The following is a 24,100-nucleotide window of genomic DNA, read 5'->3' as shown; positions in this document are numbered from 1 at the left end:
AGCACTTGGGAGGCAGAGGCAGGCAGATTTCTGAGTTCGAGGCCAGCCTGGTCTACAAAGTGAGTTCCAGGACAGCCAGGGCTACACAGAGAAACCCCGTCTCAGAAAAAAAAAAAAAAAGAAATGTAAATGAAGAAAACACCTAATTAAAAAACATAAACAAACAAACAAACAAAAAAACCCAAAAAGCCACGACGTCGAGTACCAGATTCTTAGCCCCCAGTGTTTTATTAAAGGGTGGTCATTTCTAAAGTTTGGGATGGCTTATAAGAACTTCTAACCACCAGGAGGGGTAGAGTGGAAAACCAGAAGAGGAGAGACCTTGCCTCAGGACACAGTGGACAATGGGGTTAAGAACCCCGGGGTCATAAACCCTGTATCTGGTAGACCCCTGAGGTGTTTGTCCTGCCAGAGGTCTCACCCCAGTGGCAGGGTGAGTCTGAGAAGAGGAGGGAGATGAGAGACCTGGGCTACTTCTAGCCGTATGCTTTTGGAAGGAAGCCAAGGCTGTGGTTCAGGGGCTAGCCTTTGGTGGGACCAGTGGGAGCTGAGGGCCTGGAGGAATCCCGTCTCAGGTTTCTATTGTGATAAAACAGCAACAGAAAGCCATCCGGGGAGGAAAGGGTAGATTTTGTTTTATAACTCTCAGGCCATACTCTATCACTGAGGGAAGAAAGGGTGTGCAGGGAGTCAAAGTCTGAGGAAGAGAACCCCAGCTGACTGAAGTGACTTTCCCCAGGGGCCTCTTAGGTTTACCCAAGGGAGTTCCCTGTCCTTGTCCTCCCTGGCTTAGATGGCTCCTCTTCTGCCCCTCCTTGCCACCTTACTGACCTCTGTCGGGGCTTCCCAGCCTTAATTATGCATACTGGAGAATATGCACACTGGAGTATATGCACACTGGAGTATATGCACACTGGAGAATATGCACACTGGAGTATATGCACACTGGAGTATATGTTCCCTCTTCATCGGAAGCTTCCCTCTTTTACATGAAATCCCCCTTCCTTTTGTCCTCCCCTCCTCCCTTCTGTCCCAAGGCCAGCACCTCCCAGTGACCCAGGGTTACCTTGCTGACTGAGGTCGTCTACAAGAATGATCTCCTGCAGCAAGGCCCTGGGTGCTGTGTCCAGGATGCTGTGGACAGTTCTCAAGAGCATGGGCCAGGCCTCGTCATGGAAGCAGAGGATGACGCTGGCTGTGGGCAGGCCATTTGTAGGGTGCTGCTGCAGACACCTGCGGGGGAAGAGTGGTAGGGAGCCTTCCAGGGGAAACTGAGAAGGCTTCTTCTGCAGAGAAGCCAGCCACCGCTCACTCTTCATGCCTGGCTGGGCCACTGCTACCGTAGCTTCCTCCCATCCCAGCTCAGTGGCTCTCCCGGGAATTTCAAGCAACCACACAGAAATCCTAACACACACTGCAGCAGCACGTTCCAGCTCTCAACCTTCAGATCCCAAGAGCCCTGCTGAACCCAGCCAGCTCCTTCTTTGTACTTGCAGGGAGCTGTACCACGGAAAACAAAACCCGAATGCATAAGCTATACAAGCACTGGAAAGAGACCTGCGGGTGGTGGTGGCGTAAAGAAGGCAGAAGGCGGTTCTGACAGGATGGGCCACACAGGTCCTTCACAGGTCCCTCTGGTAGGGACCAGGTAGGGGAAGGGACTCAGCATGTACCCAGAGCTGAGATAACATATTCCAAAGACAAATTCATCTATATTTAACGCATCTTACAAAAAATTTACAATAACAATTTTCTATTTTGTGATGTATGTTTTCTAAGTCCTTTCAAAGCAATTGAACATCTAAGGCCGATGAACAACGTATCGATCCAGGCCAGAGGCCCTGGGCCAGTAGGTCACTTTGCCTCTTAAAACATCTGTGTTGAATGTGACAGGAGTCCTGCTGGCCACCTCTGTGGGACAGCCCAGTTTAATCAGTGAGGGAGTAAAGTTGCAGAGACCTTGGGACTACATAAGTGACCAGGCCCTCAGGCAGAGGCATTGAAAGGCATGAGCATTGTTTTTATTAAATGGTGGGGCTGCTGTCTGACAAATGTCTTACCAACCCGATTTTTTTAGTGCTGGACATGTGTCCCAAAGCCTAGTCCTGCCCGCACTGCCTCGCCTTCTGAGGGAGCACTGGGAGAGCTTAAACAAGGAGCCACGCTGACACAGGTTTGGAGCCCGCCTTTGCTACTGACATCACTAATTACCAGGCATCTGGACACCTTTCTCCAGGGCAGGGATGTGGCCTGAATGCAAAGGGACAGTCCCCACGCCCCGAGAAGCATGTCAAAGCATGCTCACTGTTGGGGTCACACTCCAAGAGCCCAGGAGCGAGGTTCTAGTCCACTCCTCCCCTTGCTGTTCCCCAACAAACTCCCTGTGAACTTGGCAGATGCATTGCATGGTGTTCTGAGGAGGCTGAGTCACCGCATTGTACCACCAGTTGGCCTGGCTGGAGCACGAGCCTCTCCCACACACGTCCCCTGGCCTCTCCCACCCATGTCACCTGGCCAGGGTAGAAAGGGTTCTGTCACTTTCCTAAAGCTGTGTTGTCATCACTGCTCCCACTACACCAGTGGGGGTCCCTACTAGGTGGCCTTCCATATCTTATCTCTTGCCCTGCAGCTGCTAGTCAGTGTCCCCCAGTGTACCTAGAACTCTTCAGGGGTGGGGCTAAGGCTGGTCTTGCTCATCTTCGTTAAATGAGATCTTTTCAGGGAGCCGAAGAGATGTCTCTGTAGTTAATACTTGAAGATAATGGAGAGGACCCAGGTTTGGTTCCCAACATCCACAAACCGTTCACAACTGACCTTAGCCTCAGTTCCAGAGGATTTGATGCCCTCTTCTGACCTCCTTGGGCATATATCAGGTACATATATGGTACACATGCATACACATAGGCAAAACACACGTAAAATAAAATCAGTAAATAAATATGAAAAAAAAAAGGTTTGTTCAAAGAATGAAGATTCTGCTCTTGGTCTCAAAGAATACCCAGGATGGCTGTGTACTGGAGGAGCACCCAGGATGGCTGTGCGCTCAGTGAGCACCCAGGATGGCTGTGTACTGGAGGAGCACCTAGGATGGCTGTGCAATCAGTGAGCACCCAGGATGGCTGTACACTCAGTGAGTANCAATCAGTGAGCACCCAGGATGGCTGTACACTCAGTGAGTACCCAGGATGGCTGTGTACTGGAGGAGCACCTAGGATGGCTGTGCACTCAGTGAGTACCCAGGATGGCTGTGTACTGGAGGAGCACACAGCACTAACTGACAGGAGTCAATACCATAAAGCCAACTTCCATCATGATGAGAAAACCCTAATTTTGTACCTTACCTGTAGGTAATAGCTGGGAACAGCGTCTTCCACACAAGGCCTGAGAATGCTAGGGCCAGAACATGGCTGGAGAGAACCCTTAGGACAGATGCTTGCAGGTGGCACAGGTACATAGGAAGGACAGAGTCATCAGAGGAAGTCACCTCTGCCACCTGTACCACTGCCACCTGCACCATTGCCACCTGTCATCTTCCACCAGGGCACACATTCTCAGGGCAATAACACCCTCTCTGAGGGGCTTCATGAGATAAACCCCTTGTTACCCCTGACCCTGGATCCTTGGTCTGGATCACAGATGGGTACCAAATGGAGTCATGGTTCTGAACCCTGACCGGATCCAGAATGTTTGCCTTAAGAGTTTGTTCTTTAGAAGTTCAGAGAGAATCAGCTCCTGAGAGAAGGCCACAGATGAAGCAGGACACCCCCGGAGGTTAGCGCAGAGCTCTCTGATGCTAGTGAGCATCACAGTCAATAGGAGCTTGTTAAACACACAGTCACACTGAGCATGTCTGCATGGGGCCTTGAAACCTTGCATTTCAAGCAAATTCCTGAGTGATGTGGACGCCTGGGCCACAGCTGTAACAGCAGGCCAAGCGAGGGCAGAGCGGTTGGGCAGGAGCCAGAATGTCTGTTCTTGGGGTGTCAGAAAAGCCAGTGCCTTGGCGATTGGTTGGGAGTCCCTCACATGTCTGTGATCTCCAGTCCTGCCCATCCCTCGTGCCCTCACTGTAGGCCAGTCTGAGGACAGTCCCTTAAGTAAGGTGAGCATCTCTGTCCTTATACCTGAGACAACCTTGTGAATGTTCCTGGATGCTCGCTTAATAGAGTGAATCAGAAAGCAAGTTCCAGCCAATCCTGTAGATCTGGTAGGAGACTCATTAATTTTTCACACATTAAAAAAAAATTGTCTGTCCTGATGAGGTCACTGGGCACCAGGGTCTGCACTAAAAGATGGCAGAGGTTAGCCCACATCAGTGCTGTCCATGTGTCACTTAACATTTGTTGTTCACCCACTGCAGAGGTAGTTTCCAGAAAACTAGTGACGAAAATGTTTCAGATAACTGGAGGATAGCTGTGCGGCTACATCGTCCTATGAAGTGGGGCGCCCCCTTACGATGGAGGGTAGAGCGGTATGAGAGAACATGGTACCCCAATGAGTCACGTTGCACGGCAGACTATGAGAGAAGACTTTGCCATGTTCGATTATATACTATGTGTGGATGGAAACAAGCTGAAGGATCTGAATGCAAAAGGCAAACGAGATGAAAAATGGGAGAGCTACAACTGAGCTGCGAGCCACAGAAACAACTCATTATAAAAATCCCTGTTAGGGCGGTAACTCTCCGAGCGGGTGCGCCAGCTGTGCCTCGGGGCTTCCTGGGGAAGACACGCTAGCCCATCCTGTCTACCACCATTGGGCAGCTCACCCACAACTGCCACGCCCAGGGGTGGCCATCCTTAGCCCTGGGCTCCATCTGTCTTTTCAGCTGACTTACTGTATATCTTTAAAAATAATTGCACTCGGGAGGCAGAGGCAGGCGAATTTCTGAGTTCGAGGCCAGCCTGGTCTACAGAGTGAGTTCCAGGACAGCCAGGGCTACACAGAGAAACCCTGTCTCGAAAAACCAAAATAAATAAAACCAAAATAAATAAATAAATAAATAATAAATAAATAAAAATAATTGTAGGTAGAAATTAGGCATATGTTCAAAAGGATAAAATGTATTTGAGGAAGTTTGAGGTGTGGCTAAGCAGTCTTTGACTAATTGTGCCTCTCACTTTGCCCTAGTTACACAATAGTGGCACAAGTAAATATGGAACGAAATAGAACACAATAAAGTAAGATTTCCCTCCGGGGCCAGCCAGCCTCTGAGCACAGAGAGACCTGGATAGTCTGCTCTAAATGGAGTGTGTGCGTGCCCAGCGCCAGTGGTGCCCTTGGCTTGCCTTATACCTCTCCACCCTAGGCTCTTACTGTGACAGTAACTTGATCCGTAGCAGCCCTCCATTTAACATTGGAAGAGTTTAAACCCAGACTCCGAGAGTGCGCATTTAAATATACTTTCATCGGCGTTTTAAAAAGCTGCAGGCAAGCGTACATAATTTTAGTGCATTTTCAAAAGAGTGACCTCAGATCGTATGAGTGGTATATATCAGAAAAGATTGTGAATTAAGCCGGGGAGTTAACAATACAACTGAGATAGAAGTCTGCTTTCTGCCTGCTTTCCTATTGACCGATGAAACAATATTCTAAACAAAAGTGTGTATGTGTATGTATGTGGGTGTGTATGTATGTGTGAGTGTGTGTCTCCGTGTGTGTGTGTGTGTTTGTGTCTGTGTGTATACACATGTGCATACAGGTTCCTGCAGAGGCCAGAAGAGGGCATTGAATCCTCCGAGCTGGATTTATAAGCAGCTGTGAACTTTATGGCATGGGAGTTACATTGCAAACTCAGGCTGTTTGCAAGAGCAATGTGGGCTCTAACTGCTAAGCCATCTCTCCAGTTCCTCATATTCCCCAACCCCAGTACTGGGGCTTGATTCTTGGATCTTGAATGGGCCAATCACATTCCCTTGCACTGAGCTATGTCCCAAGCATCCCACTTTCATGAGTGTAAGTGCCACAGGAAACATCTGAAGCAGAGATTACTGCGAGTGGGGCCTTGGAGTCTGCAGGGTTGATGCCGTAGGTCTGTGGATCCCACCTGGGTGGGGCCAGGTAACTAACACTGGTATAAGTTCTCCTCCCTAGGAATTAAAGGGAATCACATGCAGGCTGACCTCTACCCAGATCCCTAAGGCCAGCTGGAATTGTGGACACACAGAGCAAGCCCCCTCACATTGGCACCCTTAAGCACTTTGGACTTTTGGGTTATACTGAGCAGTTTCTGCCTCAGCCATGTGGCCGTGAGAGGGATCAGAGGAAGCACTGTCCCCCATCATGGCCACACCATGTGGGCCTCAAGGGCCAGAACCATGGTGTTCACTGGTTGCCTTCAGGACATGGCCGGCTAGGCCCAGATACAAACTTCACTGACAATGTTTCGGTGGGAATGGGGACGCTGGGTCCCTTCCTAGTTCTGTTTTTCCTCTCCCTCTGTCACCCTGTCAGTCACAGCTCCATTGTCTCTCACAGGTCAGGCTGTTGAACTCACAAGGGGAACAGAGAGTTATCAAGTGACCCACTGTCTGGCATGTCCCAGGCAGGCATCTCAGGGAACGGAATGGACCCTGTGAATTATGACACTGCTTTCTGCTCGACAACACAGCTATCTCCTGGCTCAGGAGAAGAGACCCCTCTCAAGATCTCTCCACTGGCTTTCAAGGCTGGAGACCAGCCTTGTGCAATTAGACCCTGCTACTCAGCCTGGCTGCTTGCAAGAGCCATCTCACCCTCGTGGATCAGATATGAGGTGGGGCACAAAGACCAAATGTCTGTGTTTGAACTCACACAAAAGTGAACCGGGCCTGCACATCCTTGAGATTCGCGGGTGTAGTCCCTGGCTGCTGAAAGTAGAGCCAGAACAGCAGACTTAGCCTCTCAGGCTGTAGCCCAGACCTCCAGAATCCAGCTCTGTCCACCAACCCACTACTACATGTTCACAGGCGTATTGAAGGTTGACGATCCCAGCTCGGGCTAACCTGGCCTAGAGAGTTGACCTTGAACAGTGTTCCCGGAGCATCTTCAGAGCACCTGTAGTGCCCAGGGACCTGTACTTCAAACTAGCCTTCTGATTGCTTGCATGCACCACAAGTATTACATGTAAGCCAGATAGGCACTTTGTAGGTCGAATTTAGCCCTCTGGTGTCCTGGGACGAGACGCTGGGCAGCTTCAGCTCCTCAGTACTACGGAGGATTCTATGGTAGGTATCCACCAATGTGCTCTCAGGGGTTGGGAGGTGACCAGCTTTAAGACTGGCAGGCTTTAAATGTTTGCAATTTAGGTGTCTTTCCCAGGCCTGATCCGGAATTGGTCAGACTCGGAGTCTACCATAATGGTTAAGAGCTTAACTTTGGCATCGAACATGGCTGTTGGGTCACATGGCACCAACCCTTTCCACGCCTCGATCTTCCCCATTCATAAAATGAACTGAACAGATCTGTGACGCAGATTAAGTAGAAGCCACTTATTGGGGGAGTCTCTAGCACATAGTATATGCTTGCTAGAGTTTGGCCTCTCTGTCTTGAGACATTTGTTCTGAGATGGGGGTCTCGCAGTGTAGCTCAGGCTGTCCTTAAACCCACAATTCTCCTGCTGCATCCTCCTTCACCGAGTGTTGGAGTCACAGGCATGTACCACCATGAGCCTGTCTTTTGGCTTCTTTTACTATAGTATATTTTTCTATTTCAGTCTTTCATTATCGGTAACTCCATTGAATGTCCTCTACACAAACTGATCTCCAACTGCAATTTTTGAGGAGACCTGGAACCTATCCAGGGGACTGACAAAAACCAGGGTGGTGTGGGGTCTGGGTGAAGGTCAGGAGGACATGCCTGGGTTAGGAGTCAGGAGGAGCTGGGAGACTGGAGGTGTGTGGAACAAGGGACACCAGAGGCAGAGGTCTCCCAGCCCCAGCAGGAAAGCTCAGGTCTCCACACTGCATACAATGCTTACTATGCAGCGTCTCTTGTTTTTCCACCCAGTGGGATGGGATGGGGTGGGGGGCATCGCTACCTTGGATAGGGTAGAGGTTGTTCCTGGAATCTGAATGCAGGTGTGAGCTCTGGTTGTAGTGACTGCACTCACTGCCGGTGACCGGCAGAGGGCGCTGTCCACCTCTACATAGAGCGGGTAACTGAGACTCCCAGGTTGGACTGGAAGCAGAGGTTTCTTGACTGCCAGAGACCTTTCAGTGTGGAAATGGGGTAGGTCCCAGACAACTGAGATGCACTGGTTACCACGGAGGGAAGAAACAGCCAACGAAACGATCTGCCCAACATATACGTATGTATCCAAGCTTGTTGACATCAAACACACCTGGTATATCTGTATCCACTTGTACCGCCAACTCCTGTGCACACATGAACGTTGCACCACAAGTATATACACATGAAACACACTTGCACACAAGCACATGACCATTTCAAGAAACATTTACAACACACGTGTTACACACATATAAGCTATAGAACACATATATGCCTCATAGAACATAAAAAATACTGTATCATAACGTATACATATAGACACAGTACATGTACATGTCACATCATACACACATGTACCATATGTATACACATTATATTCCTGCATGCCAAACATAGTAACATCTACACCTGTGCACAGTAACCACGCCACAAAATGCACCCAGTTTGTACTGTACACACAGCATATCCATGCACTACATAATAAATGCACAACATGTGCACATGTGTCTTACACACAGAGCATTAACAGCACATATGCAACACATACAATACTTATAACACATATAATACACACAAAGGCCCATAATACATGTGAAACACTGTTCCAGCACAATACACATACACGCTATATAAAAACAAGACAAACACACAACATAACACACACATAATACATGCCCCAAGGCACAATAGATATACTATATATGTATGTACAGTATACATCACAGTTTGAAAACACACATGACATCATATCAATATAGCTCACACCTGTGTCTATCATACCACACACACAACCTGCAGATACCAAACCCCAAACTACCCACCACACACCCCCATTTAATATTCACAGCATAACATACACTCAACAAACAGTGTACACACAGGTCATATGTGCACAAGCACATGTGTGCATGTGCAGGATGCTTTGGAGACACAGTCACGCACACACACACACACACACACACACACACACACATCCCCAAAGCCAGAGCCAGTGTTTCTTGTTTACAGAATGGAGATGTTCACTCTCGCTCTCAGCCAGTGAGAACATGCACAGAATGAACTGCTAAGCTGTTCCTTTGTCCAGCAGCCATTTCTGTATGGGGTGTGCTGGATGCTGGGTCATGCAGTGCACAATTGCTCCTGACCTTCTGCAGACTCAACGCAGCAGGGGAAGCAGGCACTGCAGAAATGAACACACTCAGAGTCATGCAGTGTCTGCTCTACAAGGTGCTGTGAGTTCAAAGACAGCCTGAAACCAGAGTGGGGCAGGAGTGACCTGGGCAGAACTTTTAAAGCCAAGGTGTGAAGTCAGCAGAGAGGACTGGGACTGTGGGCAGGTGAGTGTTTCAGGACACACAACCAAGGTGGCCCGTGCTCCCGGTGATCTGCACACCTATGCCCTTGAGTGGCTCAGAGAGCAGGCTGAGAGGGGTTAGGGATCCAAAGAGTCACGGCCCTGCTCTTAGTTATCCCACATGTGCCATTTTGCTTCCAGGGGTAGAAGATGTTTGCTTTCCAGAAAGCTCAATGGGCTGTGAGAAGAGCCATGGCTTCTAGGGCAGGGGCCCTAGACCACTCTAGCTACCCAACCACATTGCTTCTAGCTACCCAACCACAATCTCTTGTCTGTCTCTGTGGCTATTCATGGTGGAAAGGGACTGGGGACTAGAGAATGAGCCACAGTCTCCCTGGGCACAAATCTGCATGTCACATACACCTCGAAGCTCGCATCCTGGGGTGGGATGCCCTGCAGGTTGAGTTGTAGGCAGTGTAGCACACGAACTCTCAGGCACTGGAACTGTTCCTTTCTTGTAGGGACCAAGGAGAGTAGTAGAAAGTGATGCTACAGGCTCCCCTGGCACTTAAGAGCCACAATTCAAATTTCTCCTTTGACACTTACTAGCTGCAGTGGGCAAGCTGCAGGGCCTCTCCGGTGCCTTGCTTTCAACTGTACAAACCAGGCTTGAGGCTAACACTCACACAGTGGAAGCAGACTTTTTGAGGGCCTTATGGGTCGCACAGGGAAAGCTCTTAGATTAAAACCAGGCACAGGGCAAGAAGTACATAAACATTTCTTGCAATTCTTGCATCTGCCTCTTTGACCCCAGATAAAGGTAAACACTAATAATAAATAACCCAACGTGAAAACTGCACTGGAGTCAGCATGAGAGATGGAAGGTGCCTCGAAGATTCTGCTCCCATCTCACGATTAGCTGTGCGACCTAGGGGGACTAAAGGCAGGCCTGGGAAGAGAATGAACCAAATGAGACCTTCCCTCCCTCAGGACTTGTTAGTAGCTGATCAGTGACTCTGGGGCTTCTGACTGAGCAGGTCTGAGACGGGATTTGAGGATCTCCAATTCAGGCACTTCATCAGCAAGGCTGATATCTGGCCCCAGGGACCACATCTTAAGGAGCACTGTCCCAAGGACGGGAGAGGCAGACTGCAGAGTCGGCACCTGGGACTCTACAACCACTGAGTCACACACTTAGACCGGAGAAGAGATCGAAGGACCCCTACTTACAGTGGGTGTCGCGCCTCGGGCAGGATTCTCCTCTGGGGCAGGCGGGCACTGAGTGGCTTGTTGAGGCCATCTGAGTCCAGGCCAAGTGGGGTCAGAGCCTCTTCTGATTCCTCTTCATCCTCTTCGGTCCTCCAGTCCTTCTCCTCCGGGGCTTCCTCATCTTGCCTCCTGCTCCTGTGTTTGATGAACTGGTAGCTGCCCTGGCTCCTGCCCTGGCTCTGACTCCTCCTAGCTCTGGGTGAGGCCACGGCCACCAGCAGTTGATCCTCCTGCAGGGAGATGAAGGGTGGCAGGCCGTCCAAGAAACTGTATTCCTCGCCCTCAGTCTCAGCCTCCAGAACCCACTCCTGAGAGTCCCCGAAGTCCAGGCGATACCCCGTGTCAGGGCTGTGTTTGCTGGCCTGGGCTGTGACAGCCTGGTGCAGGGTGGGTGGGGGAGGATGCAGCAGGATCATCACCATCAGGACACATCCCAGAGTCAGAAAGAGTAGGAGGAACTGAAGCCTGGAACGTCCACTCCTGGGTCGCTTCCTCGGGAGCATGTCGCAGCCACTTGCCCGAAGCAACAGGTCCTGATCGAGTTTGTTTCTTCCTCGCTATCCAGGTACCTTCAAGCTTGTAACTGAACCTGGGCTGTTCATTCCAGCTGAAAGGCTTTTTCCCACTCACCTGCACCTTTTATCCCTCCAGACATTTGCTAACAGCATCTGTAAGACTCACTGCCCTCTAGAATCAGAAAGCCACTGGAGCCTGGGGTCCTGGGTCCTCTCTGAGTGTTAGCTGTCTTCTGAGAAGGGTCTCCGGTTGTTGGCTCCCCTCTCACCCTGCTCTTATCCATCCAGCTCTGGTGATTAGCTCCATGTTCTTTGCCCCTCTGCATGAGTGGTCAGGTTCTACAGGCTGTCTGGGGCGAGTTGCTGGGGGTTCAGTCAAGCCAAGATGTCAGACATCCTCCTTGGGATGCCTTGAGTCAGGTCAGAGCAACAGATGTAAAGCCAGCAGGCACTGTCTGGGTTTCCTTTCACACATACCTCCAGCTCTGCAGTAACCCTCTGCCAGACAGGACAGGAGCCAAGTGTACGTCTCGCTCCTGGTCCTAATGCCCCCGAGTTCCCAGGCTTTGCACAGCCACACAGCGTCACCCCAAGAACCTGTCCAAAACAACAACCTCCCAGGAGTTCAGACTTGAGCACCATTCACAGGGAGGCATCCTCTCCCCACCCAGAAGAACAGGAAGGAGAATTCCCTCCTGGTTTGGACAGGCTGCCAAGGTGACGCAGATGCCAGGAGCCAGCTGCCTGTCAGCACCTTCAATCTCCCAAGGCGATCTGCCCGGCTCCTTCCTGGGGCCCCACGAGCCTTTCCTTTCTGAAAGTGAGGCGCGGAGAGAGCCCTTGGAAGTCTGGCTACCTGGCTTCCTCAGAAGCACCCAGAGGCTGATGGATGAGAGGCATACTTCAAGCTCTATCAGTCTTCAAACTCCATTTAGCTCAAGTACACATAAGGAGCAGCTGCTGTATGCCCCCCCCCCCCCAACTGTTCCCTGGACCAGAGAATGAAGTCAAGCTGGAACCTCCCGGTGCTTACATGACAATGAGGGAGATGGTCTGTTAAGTGTCTGGAGGTCAGGCTCTGTCAAGGGCCAAGGGGGCGGGGCGGGGGGCGGGGGGCGGGGACGAGGCAGAGATGGGAGCTGGGGAATACGGGCTGGGCTGGAGGGCAAAAATCAATCTGAAGTGGTACTGTGTGTTTCCTAGAAGAGCAGCATTTGTGTAACGGGGAGAGCCAGGCAGAGTGAGTAACAAAGGCGAGGCTCTGAAAGGAGTGGGTCTGGTATAGGGAACAGCATGCCAGAGTAGAGCAGGCCAAGCGCGCTGTGATGGAGCCAAGATAGGAGAGGAAGCACAAAGGAAGGGAGATCTGGAGGGCATGGTTCAAGCGGAGGCAAAAGGAGACACGACAGGAGGCAGAGCATGGCGGGAGGTGGATTACTGAGAAGTAAGGCATGCTGGGAGATGGAGCATGATGGGAAGTGGGGCACAATGGGAGATGGCACAGGGCAGCGAGCAGAGCAGGAGCACAGGGAGGTGGAGAGCAGTCAGAGCATGGAGCAATGGGAGTGGAGGAAAACGGAGATGGAACATGGTTGTGTGACAGGCACATGTCCCCAGAAAAGGAGCCCACAGCAGACCAAAGTAATGACTGCACCAATGTCGTTTGGTGGGTCATGAGTTTTAACTGGGGTTACTAACAGGAGTATGGGTCAGGGGTTACAGGAGGAGGGATGGTGCAGAAAAGCAGCAGCATCATTGCAAAGCCCGCCAACCACAGGTGACAACCTGCAGCAGCCGAGGGGTCCAATGGATCTCTACAGCTCTGCTGCTCAGTCTCCTCCTCATGGGAGACCTCTATAAAGCAGGGGAGAGGTCTCTGAGAATCTTCCGGCTTCCACTTCCCAGACATGTAACCCTCTGCTCACCTCCTGAGCCTTTTCCTCCCTCCCTGGGGAATGTTTCTGTTTAGAATGAGGAGTGGAGCATGATAGGAGGTAGAGCATCAAGGGAGTTGAAGCACCACGGTGGAGGTGAAGCAGGGAGAGAGTAGAGTGAAGGAGTCGGAGCTATCAGAGATGACAGAGCAAGGATGGAGGACAGCTCCGTAGGGCATGGAAAGGACCTTGGCTTCCCCTCTGAGTGGCATGAGAGCCTTTGGAGACCTGTGGGCAGAAGAGAGAGACATCTGACTTGGGTATAAACTGAATCCCTCCACCTGTTGGGTGGAGATTACAAAGAACAGAAGCCAAGAAACGGATCATTGTTGAAGCTCAGAGTGACTTCAGACAGACTAGAAAGAACCTACAGTGTGTGCTGATAAAGCTGGCAAGTGGGGGGAGAGGAAGGTCATGGAAGGGTTCCCTGAGAAATTGTAAGACTGAGGTCACTGTCGCCTGAGTAAGGAAGGCAGGCAGCAGGCGGAAGGAGGCCAATAGCAATGGATTATCTGGGGACATGTGACATTGGCAAAGTCAGGTAATGGCCAAGGAAAGATAAAGTGTTGGCTGGGTCCACTTTGTTTCCTAGATGGGAGCAGACAGGCCTGGCGTGCAGCTCTGATGCTGCAGATCCACCCACATGTAGATGGTAACTGAGGCTGAGGTCTGAGGTCACTAAGAGCAGGTGCAGACAGCAGAGGGAAGGGGATCCTTCTAGTTTCATATCTGTTCTTGTAATAAAATAGTTTATTAGAAAGCAGCTTAGGGGAGAAAGGAGTTTATTTAAATTTACAGTTCCAGGTTACAGTCCATCATGGTAGAGAAGTCAAGGAGAGATCTTCAAATAGTCATATCACATCCAGGCAAGAAGAAATAAATAAATATACACATGCTGGTTTGCCTGTGCTAAGTTAGATTTACTTACAAAGCTCAGCACTATTCCCCCTGCGTAGGGAATAGTGCTACCCGCTGTGGGCTGGGTTTTCTGACATCAATTAATTAAGACAATCTCCTACAGACATTCTCCAGGCCAAGTCAACACAGACAGTCCTTCGCTGAGATTCTCTCTTCAGATGATCCCAGGTGAAGTCAAGTTGACGATTAAGATCAGCCATCACAGGGGTGGAGAGTGCTGGGCCGTTTTGGTGAAGGGGTAGTTGACCACTGCTGTGAGCTGCATTTCTTTTGATGGATGTGGGTGACATTGCCACTGAGGAATCCTTGAAGTGAGTTTGATCGTTATTTTATGTTTTGATTTTGATCTTAGAATGTGAGCTTTAAAACTTTTCAGGTAGAAATGTTTCTATTTTGTTTGTTTGTTTGTGTGTTTTGTTTTGTTTTGTTTTGTTTTGTTTTGAGACAGGGTTTCTCTGTGTAGCCCTGGCAGTCCTGGAACTCACTCTGTAGACCAGGCTGGCCTTGAACTCAGAAATTCACCTGCCTCTGCCTCCCAGGTGCTGGGATTAAAGGCGTGCGCCACCACGCCCGGCTATGTTTCTACTTTTGACTCTGTTGGTTCTCTGTCTCTCCCTCCCTCCCTCCCTCTCTCTGATGTTCCCCCAATAGCCCAGTGCTGATGCAGTAACCAGACCTCTTGGTCTCTAAGTTTCCAATCTCAGACTGTCAGCATTGGGTGGGGGCAGGGAAGCTTGTATGCCTTTCAAGTTCAAGAGGTCGGGACCCTGGGGCATGTAGTATAGAATTTCTGAGATATGTTGAGGTTAACAAGAATGTTGCCGCCAAAGGTCCCAACGTGGAAGGCTGAGAGGGCGGTGTCATCATCGTCTGGACAGAACTTTCGTTTGCCCACTCCTCTCTTGTGTTGCTCACTTCAAACTCTAAATGAACCTTCCCAGTCCAGGGCTTTATCTGCTTCCTTAGCCAAAACGCTACACGGTTTCTTCCCTCAGAAATCCACTCCTGCGACCCACTATTTCACCTCCGCGTTTCATGCGATTTGGACCCCAGAGCTTCCTTCTTTTCTACATCCCAGAGCCCCTCAGCTCATGCACAGCACTCTCCGGCCCCTTCCCTGCTCTCTTTGGGAATATAGCTCCTCTCCACACCTGACGAGTTAAACATTCAGATCTTTGGATGCTCTCATCCAGCAGCTGTATGAGACGTATGCTCATCAAAGACAGTGGGCGGCTAGTTTCTAGTGACCAAACCTACTTCTACATGGAAACATTGCTCCCTAAGGAATGTGGGGTCGGCTAGACAGCCATTATGATCTGGGTGATATGATGTCTCAGCGTCTTCTCCCACTCTGGGATTGGGATCAGCCTGGTGTGGTTTCACACAGCCCATAATCATGGGATGACAAAGGCTGGATTCCTAGATTCTCCAAAATAGACAGTAAACTCAGAAGATGCTTGTACCGCTCCACACTGCTGTGGGTGCTCAGGGCTGCAGTAGATGGTGTTGGCATGTCTGCCACGGCTGAAGGGTAAGTCACCCTACCCTAGGCTCAGAAACCTCTAAGCTCCTGGAACATTGATTTAATGGGTTCCCGAGGGCTCTGACAAGGTTTCCTACAGTGTTAAAGGGGCTCCACGGTCTAAGCTTCTTAGCACCGCTCTAGATTAGAGGGAGCGAGGAACTTCCTGACTCCCAGGCTCTAACTACCATCTCTGCTCTGCATGTCCCTCACACAGGGCTCATAGGGCATCACTCTGTTGCCCTCACACACCTCCTCCTGGCCTGGCTCTCTTTTCATCTCCAGACACCAGCAGTGTGCCTTCAGTCCATAGTCCTGGCTTGGCTTTGGTTGTCTTATAGCCAGAGTCTTCCTTTTAGTGGTCCCCTGGAGGTAGAAAGGATCTCTTTTCCTGTCTGCCATAATTAAAACTAACAAAGCCCTGGATTCACAAATACACAACAAAAGTCCTTCTATCCATCTGTTCCTCTGGCCCCAGAAACACGAGACTCGCTGGGGTTCCTCGTGGTCCAGCACCTCAGCGTTGCCCTGCCTGAGCTCTCTGGGCCTCTAGGGCCTGGAACTTGGTCCCACCTCTTCCCTCCATCATCTGGTGGGAGGTTCAGCATCTGTCCTCTCCTCTCTTTTTTTCCCAAGAAGGCTTGGGCCTTGTCCTCTTAGATATTAAGGACTTACCTCTTCCCCCAGGTCTGTGGAGGGACCTTCACAGGAAATACATGCTTTGGATGATCAAACGCTGTCAGGAGTTTAGTTCAATATGAGGCGTCCTTACAGAGGGGACAGTTGGGGAAGAGACGCGGCACGGGGAGAAACTGCGTAAGGTGAAGGCTAAGACTGAGGTGAGGCATTCATCTGTAACCGAGAGTGTCACATGGCTCTCCTGGCCCCAGAGGCTGGGGTGACATGCAGCAGACTCTGTCAGGCCCTTCTCAGACTTTGGGTGTCACCACTGGGGGACAACATCTGTTTAAGCTCCCAAGCTGTGGAGCTTTGTCTCAACAATTCGCCCCACTCTCCACCCTCCTCCTCCTAACCTCACTCCTCTTCCCTCTTGTGTGCCCTCTCATACACAGAATGTCAACTAGTGATGATGATGACGGTGATGATGGTGACAACGATGACGACAATGATGGTAAAACCTTGAGAAGTAAAGGTGGCATCCTGCCTAGCCAGCCAGATCAGCTGAGTTGACAATGACGCTCAATGGGGTGGCAGAGGTGACAGCCAGATCATCCCCGCATCCCTCAAGGATTATGAGATATTCAAGAATCATTGTTCTTTATGCATCATAGAGGTCTCTAGTATGTTCTTGGGGTCTTCCTTCTTGTGAGACATTGGCCAAGCCTAGCAGGTTGTCCATCTGGTAGCCGCTAGCATTCACTACCAGCGTTGAAGAATGTGGTCTCTCAAGCAAACAGCTGTCTTTTTTTTTTTGAACAGCTGTCATTTTTATTGGACTATGCCTGCTTGCAAGACTCTATCCTAGTTAGTTTTGCTGACTGTTGACAGTTCCCACAGAGAAGAAAGGTGTGGAGGGTCTTTGATCTTCACCTGAGATTCCAGCCCCTCCTCCCAAGCATTTATATGCAATTCTGCCATAGTTGCCTGTGACTTCTGGGGTTAGTAGGTACTAGACTATATAGGCTAGGAAGGGCTAAGAGGGCGGGGCTCCATCTATGCCTTTATAGGGAAGTCATCATGACACTGGGTGAAACCTTTAAACTGCAGTTGCTTTAGGGTCAGTTGGGCTGTTAGCACCTCCCCCTGTGGCTAGCACCTCCCACCTGCTACTAGCACCTCCTCACTGCTGCTAGCACCTCCCCCTGCTGCTAGCACCTGCCCCCTGCTGCTAGCACCTCCCCCTGCAGCTAGCACCTCCCACCTGCTGCTAGCACCTCCCCCTGTGGCTAGCACCTCCTATCCCATAAGTAAGCCTAATAAACTCATTGGTTCCCCAGGGTGAACAACTGTGGACTCCTGTGGTACTTTTGTCATTGGGACCTTATAAGGAGGGGATAGAGGATCTTTATGCCGCCCTAGGGAAGGGATTCTTTAAACAACCAGCCAGCCCACTGAATGGCTGAGAATAAAACTGCCTCCCTGGTCTTCCACCTGCAGGGTGGACTCTTGGGGAGCATTGATGGCGCCTTAGGGTTTCCCTTGCTGTGAAGAGACACAATGACCAAGGCAACTCTTAGAAAGGAAAACATTCTAAGTTTTTGGGCTAATATCCACTTATCAGTGAGTGCATATCAAGTGAGTTCTTTTGTGATTGGGTTACCTCACTCAGGATGATATATCCTCCAGATCCATTCATTTGCCAAGAAATTTCATAAATTCATTGTTTTTAATAGCCGAGTAGTACTCCATTGTGTAAATGTACCACATTTTCTGTATCCATTCCTCTGTTGAGGGACATCTGGGTTCTTTCCAGCTTCTGGCTATTATAAATAAGGCTGCTATGAACATAGTGGAGCATGTGTTCTTATTGTCAGTTGGAAGATCTTCTGGATATATGCCCAGGAGAGGTATTGCTGGATCCTCTGGTAGTACTATGTCCAATTTTCTGAGGAGGGCTCCATCCCATAATCAGCCACCAAATGCAGACACTATTGCATACGCCAGCAAGATTTTGCTGAAAGGACCCTGATATAGCGGTCCCTTGTGAAGCTATGCCAGTGCCTGGCAAACACAGAAGTGGATGCTCACAGTCAGCTATCGGATGGAACACAGGGCCCCCAATAGAGGAGCTAGAGAATGTACCCAAGGAGCTGAAGGGGTCTGCAAACCTATAGGTGGAGCAACAATATGAACTAACCAGTACCCCCAGAGCTCGTGTCTCTAGCTGCATATGTAGCAGAAAATGTACTAGTCAGCCATCGCTGGGAAGAGAGGCCCCTTGGTCTTGCAAACTTTATATGCCCCAGTATAGGGGAACACCAGGGCCAAGAAGTGGAAGTGGATGGGTAGGGGAAGGGGTGAGGGTATAGGGGACTCTGGGGATAGCATTTGAAATGTAAATGAAGTAAATACCTAATAAAAAATTGGAAAAAAAAGAAAGAAAGGAAAATATTTCATTGGGGCTGGCTTATAGGTTCTGAGGTTCAGTCCATTATCATAATGGTGGGAAGCATTATAGGATCCAGGCAGGCATGGTGCAGGGGAAGGAGCTGAGAGTTCTACAACTTCATCTGAAAGCAGCCAGAAGTAGACCTGTCTTCCCACATGGAGTCAGGAGAGACTCCCTTCCGTGCTGAGTGGAGCTTAAGCATAGAACTTCAAAGCCCATCCCACAGTGATGAACTTCCTCCAGCAAGGCCACACCTCCTAATAGTGCCACTTCCCATGGACCAAGCATAGTTAAACAATTACAAACGTCATAAAATCCAAGCTGACAGGGAGATGAATTTGTGAGCACTCAAAACTGAGCGCCACCCTGGGAGTGGAGAGGAGACCGTCCCTCTCTTTTCTCACCATCCCACCTGCTGTAGTTCACACAGTGCTCTCTCTAAATACTTGCTGTGGGGGTGGTGGGGGTGGGTGGGAAATTTCAGGTTCAGCAAGGCAGAGCCACCATTCCCTGGATGGCGGACTGGGCCATCTCCTGGTATGTCACTTGCAGTGTGTTCCCCTTTGCAAAGTCAGGCTGTCTCTAAAGAAAGCCTTAAAATGCAGGTTCCTTTGAAAGCGTTTGAAAGAGCTTTTCAGATGGAAAAGGAAAGCGTTTTTTCCTCAGTTCTTGATGGAATGTACAAGTGGAAGATGCTGATGGCAGAGGTTTGCTAATAACCGGGAGCAAGGCAGGCAGGACGGAGGGGGCCTCTGATTATAGAGGACACAAACTTGGGCTGTGCGGAGACCTCTGTTCACCTCTGAGAGTCCCAGTTTGGGGACGGATGGTCGTGCACCCCGAGGGCTGACACACAGAGGTGTTATGGGAACATCTTGAACCCATGGAGTGGGTTGGAGACACATGGGGACCTGGAGGAACTCTGGAGACATTGACACACGATTCTAGATGTGAAGTGTCTGCAACTGATTCTGGTTTGCTTGGCAACAACTATGAGGTCTGGCTCTAAGTGCAAACACTGTGTGGTCCCAGACAAGTTAGAATCTTTAATTCACATGAGGAATTGTCGCCGCCCCCGCAGCACTAATGCCATGGATATTGCTTGGAATATTTTATCACAGAACAGTGTGTTGTGAGTAGCTGGTCCTGCTCCCTGAGGCCATGTTGAAATCTCAGCTCAGGCTGCCCACTGAGGGCCATATCAAGGCCTGTGGCCGTGCAGCAGCAGGGGTCTGCATCAATGTCTATGGTTCATATCACCACTACAGATCATCTGGATGTCCCTGATCTGGGTAGCTGCCCGGGACCATGTAGATGCCCAAGGGCTATGCAGAACTCACCCTGCCCCTCACTGGTTGCTGCACCTCTTCTGGGCAGCACTGTAGAGCTGGTCCTGGTGCTGGGAGCGAGGGTGAGCCTGCCCTGAGGGTGTGAGCTGGGGAGGAGTTGGTCCTGCCACTTGTTTGCTATGAGATGGCATGGGTGCAGGGTGATGCCCTCCCCTCCTCGCCCCTTGCCACCTGCTGTAGTCAGGGGACCAGCAGCTCGCCTGGGCAACACAGTGGAATTGTCCCTGACAGCAACGGGCATGGGTGAGTCAGCCTGAAGGGTGTGAGGGCAGGAGAGCTGGCCCAGTCCCTCACTGGCTGTAGCGCTTGGAAGAGTGAGCCCCTTCCCTGGACTGGATAGCACAGTGGATCTGGTTCTGGTGGCACAAGGGCAGGAGAGTGACCCTGCCTGCTTCTGGCTGCAGCATTGGGTGGGTTAGCTGGGGAAGTGCTGGAGAGCTCACCCTGGTGGGGCCGGTATGGGAGAGCCAGCAGGCTGACCAATTCAGCTCCCACCCAGACCTAGGCTTTGGGTTGGCCAGCCTCAACATCTACTTCATTCTGTGAACTGCTGGAGTGTGTGAAAGGGCCAGTCCTGCTGAACCAAAGCTGCAGGACCTCCATGACACCAGGCAACAACAGGCTATCTGAGAGGAGTCCCTGTGAGGATCCAGTATTGGTAGTGTAGCAGAAGCCAGAGGCCTTGAACCCGACCAATGGCTCACTACAATACACATTTGCAAGAGAAGATGTATGAGCAGAGGGGTATACTGTGTGACACACTATGGCCTCCACAATGATGTGTTTTCTAATGCTTTGATTTGTTTTGCTGGTTTGTTTATTTATTTTTACTTTAATTTTCTTTTGGGGGGTGGGTTGGAGCGAAGGGCAGCTATGAAGAGATGGGAAGATGAGTGGAACTAGCATGCATGATGGGAAACTCACAAAGAATCAATAGAATCAAGCTTGAAGAAATACAATTTAAGTCACACTTGTATTGTATTTGGGCCTCTGTCCCAGGCAGCAGGGGCTTGCTTGGTAGGTGGACGTCCTCCTGGCTGTGTGAAACAGCTTATGCTGGTGAGTATCCACCTGGCTCACAGTGGGGAACAATCTATATGGATGTAAATGCATTGATTGTAACACTTTTCCATTTCCATGAATTAAATAAGGCCACGCAGGCGTTGTTAATTTGAGGACACTGATAACTGAACACAGGGCTGGGAAAAGACGTGCACCTGCCAGTTTGTAGACTTTCAGTTATATAAAAGTAATTAACCTCAGGATGATAGGTAAGTGTAAAATAAAAAAGAATGGAGAATTTGGGGTTACCATTACATTTTGGTATCATTTATTTAAGTATAACCTCACAAATACGTTTTTTTTTTAAAAAAAGATTTATTTATTATATGTAAGTACACTGTAGCTGTCTTCAGACACTCCAGAAGAGGGAGTCAGATCTTGATAAGGATGGTTGTGAGCCACCATGTGGTTGCTGGGATTTGAACTCTGCACCTTTAGAAGAGCAGTAGGATGCTCTTACCCGCTGAGCCATCTCACCAGCCCCCACAAATAAGTTTTTAATCAATGTATTTAACAACTGGCTAGCAAACCAAACCAAACAAAAGCCAACCTACCCCCCCTCAAAAAAAAAAAAAAGTCATAAAGCAAAATCCCATTGGCTCTCAAGAATTAGTACCAATTGGATCAGCACAGCCCAGCACTGGGCTCAGTGATGATTAGTTCTATGATCTATTAATAATGTCTGCTAAGGCACAGAAGTGGGAGGGTGGGTAAAGGACATATGTGCCACATATTAGGTGCCACATGTAGTGAATCACGAAAATAGGTTGTAAAGTTTTTGGCACTGTGTGTGTGTGTGTGTGTGTGTGTGTGTGTGAGAGAGAGAGAGAGAGAGAGAGAGAGAGATGTGTGTTTTTCAGTTTGATGTCCCCAAAGGAAAGGGCATATTCCCCCATCCCTTGCTGATCTCCAGTCACAAAGCTTCTGGGCAGTCTAACTGCATCTCATTAGTGTTAGGAAAGTCCTGAGAAAAATGAAATATGGATAGCCTGGGAAGGTCCTTATTGTCTCAAGTTGCCAACACCCCTTAGATGCCACACCACCCAGGGGAGTCCGTGCTGAAGGACAGGATAAGCTATCTTCTGCCTCGTTTGCTTGAGTACACCCTGTCTGCAAGTCAAATTCACAGTTTAAAGCCTCATTAAGATGGTCTGCCCTGGCTTTCCAAGCTCCTTTTTGTTTCTCCCCATGGAGTAGGCCAGCAGCTGAGCAGACCTAGGCTCTGGCTGGTTCTCAAAAGCCCCGGGCTGCAGCTGTCTCCATGGAAACATGAAAGAGTTAATGCTGTTTCCCTGGTGCCTGATTCTCCTCAGGAGCTGTTAGCACTTGGCACAATCTGGCTCTGTGTGGCTGTGATCTGAGAATTTCCAAAAACTGTTTTTGGAGCTGAACAGTCTCCTGAAAACCCCGGAAGTGGGCTGCTACTCCCCAGCCCATCTCTTCCCTACTGCTATGGTGCCAGAGCCTGTGCAGCTCCTGATACCCAAACTGATAGAGAAAAGGGGGGGGGGTGCTTATTATCCAGTAGGCTTTTATTTCTGTTCTTTATTGAGGTACAATTTATATGTGTGTGAAATGCACACATCTCAAACGTACCACTCAGTGAGGTTTTCATGCGTTGCAAAAAGCCCCTTCAGCCATCAATCATCCTTCAAAGACGCAGATTTCTATCACTGTTTAAGTTCCCTGTCTGGTCGGTCAACACCTCGCCTACTGGCCCTACACAACCACTTGCTACTTACTGACTTTCCCCCAGTACTTGCGCATTAAAGCCCTGGCCTTTAACTGTATGGTGTCTGAAGGATGGGTCCTTGAGAGCAAGGTCAAGTTTAAAAGGTCATGAAGATGGATCTCCAAAATGTGATTCATGTTCTTACAAGAAGAGGAAAGGGCTAAGAGCACACCCCTTCCAACAAGAGGACTTTCATTGACAAACATGGTGGAGAGCTGTCACAGATATGCTTATAGTTAGGCCTCTAGTCCACTGTATTTTTGTTCCAGCTGCCCAAACTGACTAAGACACTATTATTCTGACCTTCCATTAGTTTATTCACACTTTCAAAACAAAATACCACAGTACCAGCAGTTAAAATTCTAAGGTCAAAGTTCTGGACAGCTCAGTTCTCTCAAGACCAGTCTCTGTATCCTGCAGATGGTCATTTTCTCTCCAGCCTCACATGGCTTTTTGTCTTGGTTTCTTTCCCATTGCTGTGATAAAATCCCTGACAAAAATGACTCAGGGAAAGAAGTGTTTATTTTGGCTCATTAGTTCCAGGATACAGTCAATCTCCTGTGGTAGGGAAGGCATGGGGACAGGAACACGGAGCAGCAGGCCACGCTATAGCTGTGGTCAAGAAGCAGAACGAGAGGAATGAATGATGTTGTTCACATTGCTTTCTCTAAGCCCAGGGAATGATGCCTCCCACAGTGGACATGCCTTCCTATCTCTATTAACCTAATCAAGATACTTCCTCATAGGCATGTGCAGAGGCCCAGAGTCTCAGAGAGTCCAGGAGGTGATAGAGAACCACCATCATGTCAGTGAAGAAGAAAGGTGTGAGCTTCCCAGTGTTCCTTTGAGTAAGGACACTCGTCCCATTGAATCAAGAAGCCACCCTTCTGACATCTGATCCTTCAGTCACTCCTTCAGAAGCTGTGGGTTTGAGTTTCACTGGGGGCTGGGAGTGAACAGTCCACAATGGGCCTCCAGCACATGGATTCATACTGGTGTTCTAAAGCTCCATGCCAACAGAAGCATGCAGTCTGTACTCTTGCATGTTAGGTGGAGTTTCTTTTTCCTTTTTTCATTCAATGGAATTGTTTTTGAGATTCATCCATGCTGTTGCATGGATACAATGTCACAAGGTTCATTCTTTTTCAAAACTGAGAACTATTTTGGTGTGCAAACCATACTTTGTTTGCCCATTCTTCTCCTGATGATCATTTGGGGTTGGTT

At 49.6% G+C, this 24,100-nt stretch overlaps 1 protein-coding gene across 2 annotated transcripts in view; it reads right to left on the bottom strand.

Annotated features, from left to right (window-relative positions):
• The window catches only part of Galnt15 (polypeptide N-acetylgalactosaminyltransferase 15), a 30,984-nt gene extending 19,030 nt beyond the window's left edge, over positions 1-11,954 (bottom strand). For both annotated transcript variants that reach the window (XM_021203794.2, XM_029541960.1), the window contains exons 1-2: positions 10,736-11,954; positions 1,067-1,233 (exon numbers count right to left, since the gene is read on the bottom strand). In XM_021203794.2, the coding sequence (XP_021059453.1) occupies positions 1,067-1,233; positions 10,736-11,277 (709 nt within the window). In that variant the 5' untranslated portion in view covers positions 11,278-11,954. The remainder of the gene's footprint in view (positions 1-1,066; positions 1,234-10,735) is intronic.
• Between the last annotated feature and the right edge of the window lie 12,146 nt (positions 11,955-24,100).

This window comes from Mus pahari, chromosome 8, assembly GCF_900095145.1.
Source record: "Mus pahari chromosome 8, PAHARI_EIJ_v1.1, whole genome shotgun sequence".
NCBI lineage: Eukaryota > Metazoa > Chordata > Mammalia > Rodentia > Muridae > Mus > Mus pahari.
The sequence above is the reverse complement of the archived record's forward strand: the minus strand, read 5'-3'. Positions and strand labels throughout refer to the sequence as shown.